The sequence below is a fragment of the Triticum dicoccoides genome, chromosome 3B (assembly GCF_002162155.2).
Source record: "Triticum dicoccoides isolate Atlit2015 ecotype Zavitan chromosome 3B, WEW_v2.0, whole genome shotgun sequence".
Taxonomy (NCBI): Eukaryota; Viridiplantae; Streptophyta; class Magnoliopsida; order Poales; family Poaceae; genus Triticum; species Triticum dicoccoides.
This window is the reverse complement of record NC_041385.1, coordinates 434,280,554-434,284,156: the sequence shown is the minus strand read 5'-3', so window position 1 is coordinate 434,284,156 and position 3,603 is coordinate 434,280,554. Positions and strand designations below refer to the sequence as shown.

The 3,603-nt window shown below is 49.3% G+C and overlaps 1 protein-coding gene across 1 annotated transcript; it reads left to right on the top strand.

The window, feature by feature from the left end:
• The first annotated feature begins 833 nt into the window (after window positions 1-833).
• LOC119281352 (protein MIZU-KUSSEI 1-like) lies at window positions 834-2,099 on the top strand. The gene has a single exon (XM_037561878.1). The coding sequence runs from the start codon at window positions 1,087-1,089 to the stop codon at window positions 1,975-1,977; it is 891 nt and encodes a 296-aa protein (XP_037417775.1). The 5' UTR covers window positions 834-1,086; the 3' UTR covers window positions 1,978-2,099.
• The last annotated feature ends 1,504 nt before the right edge of the window (window positions 2,100-3,603 follow it).

Genomic DNA, 3,603 nt, shown 5'->3' with positions numbered 1-3,603 from the left:
GCCCACCTCGAGTGCTGGAAGGCGCACTGGCTCCGCCAGGAGCAGGTCGCTGACGAGGAGCAGATGCGCTACGAGGCCATGCTTCAATGCGACGCGGAGGCGCTCCGGCTCGAGGAGGAAGAGGAGGAGGAGCGCGTGCGGCTAGCCGCAATGCCGCCGCCCCACCAGACGCCGAGGAGGCTGCCCTGGCAGCGTACCAGGCGGCGTTCGGGTGGGCTGGCCCTGCTCCCGTCTTTATCGACCTCACCGGCGATGGCGACGGCGGCATCGACGCCAAGGGCAAGGGCAAGGCCGACGACGTCTAGGGCAGCATGCGGGGCGGCAGCAGGCGGGCGCAGACTTTTTTTTAATGTTTTAGTTAATGTTTAATTAGGTTTAAGTGGACTTTGGCCGGCATTTGATCGGCCACTTATGTTTATTTCGTGCGAGCTATTTCTTTTTCCATGTCTGCATATTTGGGCCAGCCTTCCCGTTGGACGGTCACAGATGAAAAGCGGATAAAGCGCGCGTCCGTTTGACTCGCCCTGTTGAAGTTGCTCTTACTTGTGTGCCCGCAATGTGTTTTACTTCAGACGCAGAGATGCAGTACAACCTCTGGAGGTGAGTTGGGTGCCATTTTTACCGGAGCCGGCCTGCATCCTCTGAGTTGGTGGAAACATCTGACCAGCATGTTAGCAGAGTAAAAATGGTAAATAGACCTGTGTTTAATAAGCCAGCCGGTTCGGAGTTTTTTTTATGAAGGTTGTCCGCAGGTGAGCATATGAATTTTCATTTATAAATGCTACAGTACTCGTTTCTCTTTGCTTGCCTGCCTGCAGAGGCACAGACCCACAGCAGCGTGTGTTCCATTTCCTCCTCGACCTCGAGACACAACAAAACAGAACAGAGCAAGCCAGAAACAAGACAGAGCTCACACACACGCTTCTCTTCTCTTCTCTTCTCTCCTGTCTGCTCAGTTTGGTGGGTTCTGCTCACCAGTTTCCCCTCACAGAGTACAAAACCCCATTCCTTCCACCCATCATCCTCCATACATAGGCACACACAGCCGGCGCGCAATAGACAGCAGCTTCTGCAAGAAACCATACCATGAGAAACATCATGGAGAGAAGCCCCCACGAATCCTCCTTCTCCTTCTCCCGGAGGCACTTCAAGTGGCCGGTTCTCGGCAAGAGCAGCAGCCATGGCGCCACTAGCACCGCCGTCGCGGAGGAAGGTTTCGTCAAGATCAGCTCGGGTAAGCATGCCGAGGACGACGAGGAGGCGTCCTTGGCTTTCTCCTCCGCCTGCCGGTCCTTCCACTCGGAGGACTTCGTGTCTCCCCCGCCCAAGCCGCTCAAGCAGCACCGCAAGAATACTAAGCCGGGCCGCACGGCCGTGTCGCGCCTGCGCACGGCGCTGGCAGCGGCAATCTCCGGCCGGCACCGGCAGGTCGGCCTCGGCTCACGGCTCACCGGCACGCTGTACGGACACCGTCGCGGCCACGTCCACCTCGCGTTCCAGGTCGACCCGCGCGCGTGCCCGGCGCTGCTGCTGGAGCTGACCGCGCCCACGGCGTCGCTGGTTCGCGAGATGGCCTCGGGCCTCGTGCGCATCGCACTCGAGTGCGAGCGCTCCAAGGGCGCCTCCGCATTCCCCGGCACCACCGGCGGCGCGGGCGTCGGCGCGGGCCGGAAGCTGCTGGAGGAGACAGTGTGGCGAGCCTACTGCAACGGCAAGGGATGCGGGTACGCGGTGCAGCGCGAGTGCGGGGCCGCAGACTGGCGGGTGCTGCGCGCGCTGGAGCCCGTGTCCATGGGGGCCGGGGTCATACCGGCGTCCTGCGGTGGCGGCGAGGGCGACGTCATGTACATGCGCGCGCGGTTCGAGCGCGTGGTGGGCTCGCGCGACTCGGAGGCATTCTACATGATCAACCCGGACAGCAGCAGCAATGCCAACAGCGTCGGCCCCGAGCTTAGCGTCTACCTTCTTAGAGTTTGATCCCGCGTTTGCAGTTTGCTGGGAGTGTTGTGCGGGCTTTGAACTGTTTTTCTTCTTCTTTGTGTTTTATGAAGCCCTTTTTATGGCATCCTTAATAATGCATGTGGTGTTTATTAGAGCTACTACTGGTACTACTACTTTGTATTTATTAGTCTCTCTCATATTTAGGGTCATATTTTGATCATGATTTTAACTAATAAAGTATAAGTTATGCATAGTAAAAATAACATTACCGAAAACTATGTCCAAATGCGAATCCAAGGATGAAATTTTTTGTGACATCCATTAATATTTTGTTAGTCAAACCTGTGGTCAAAATTCGACACAAAATGAGAAGAGGGCCAATAAATCAAGACAGAGGTGGTATGAAAACCGGAAATGTAAGGTAAACATTCCTCGAAACGAACACAATATTTGTGCACGTATGCGGACACAGTTATGAGAACCTCAAACGTCTGCTCCTATTTTTGAAGGCCAAAACACTTACAATAACAGCATATCAAATCTTCGATGAGTTACTATTCAAATGCGGCACTAATTCAAATGTAAATATAATAATCCAACTAAGTTTTAAAATAAAATAGTTTAAACTTGAATTCAACTCGCACATATGTTTTCATCGTCCCCTTTAAGCGCCCATATATGCTTAATCATATTTTTCTTAAGTTGCTCATGAGATGCTCGATGCTCGCGCATATTGCATTTTTATTCTTTTCATTGTCCCCTTTAAGCGCCCATAGGTTTTTACTCTTTTCACTATGAGCATTGCATTTTTAGTGTTTTATTTGGTTTTTTATTAGTTTGCTTTGTTTTCTCGTGTCTAGAGGTGTTTGGATCAACCTAGGACCAAAATGATGAAAGGGACCAAACACGCGTTCAATACAGAGGACTGACAGACTAGACTTATGCATTTGGGAGGTCAAAAAAGTGTTTTTTAAGTGCTCCAAATCTAATACCACTGGCACGTCATCGTCTTTCAAGCGATTTGAATGAGCCCAAGAACATCAAAATCTGAGACTGTATGAAGAAATGACGATCAAAATATCAAAGGAGTCCAAAGCATTCAAGACGTCTGGTATGACTGTGTAGTCGTAGCGATGATCATACAAAGCTTATTTTCCCTTACAATAAAAGATCATACATATCTATGAGCAATTTTATTGTTTTATGCACCGATGACAACTTACTTAAAGGGTCTTATTCAATCCATAGGTAGTTATGATGGACACACATGGCAAGAGACTAGGTTTAAGGGTTTTGGATGGACAAGTAGTGTCACTACTTAGTGCTAATTTTGGCTAACAAAAGGTCCCAGACAAGCACCACATGTAGAGGATCCTTAACAATATAACTTCTATGTGAATATAAGCAATCATAACTCATTACATTTTCTTCCTCGTCCAACATCAACTAATTAATATAGAATATTTGATGGGGGCTCACAATCATAAAAGATGTCCAAGATAGTATATTTATATGTGAGACCTCTCTCCCTTTATTACTTTTTCATGGATTGCACCAATGACCAATGCTATGTTTGTCAACTTTCAACAAATTTTATCAACTATACTTCTTTTATGTGAATTTATTACTCCCCATGGGATTAGCATATGATCTTTTCATTCT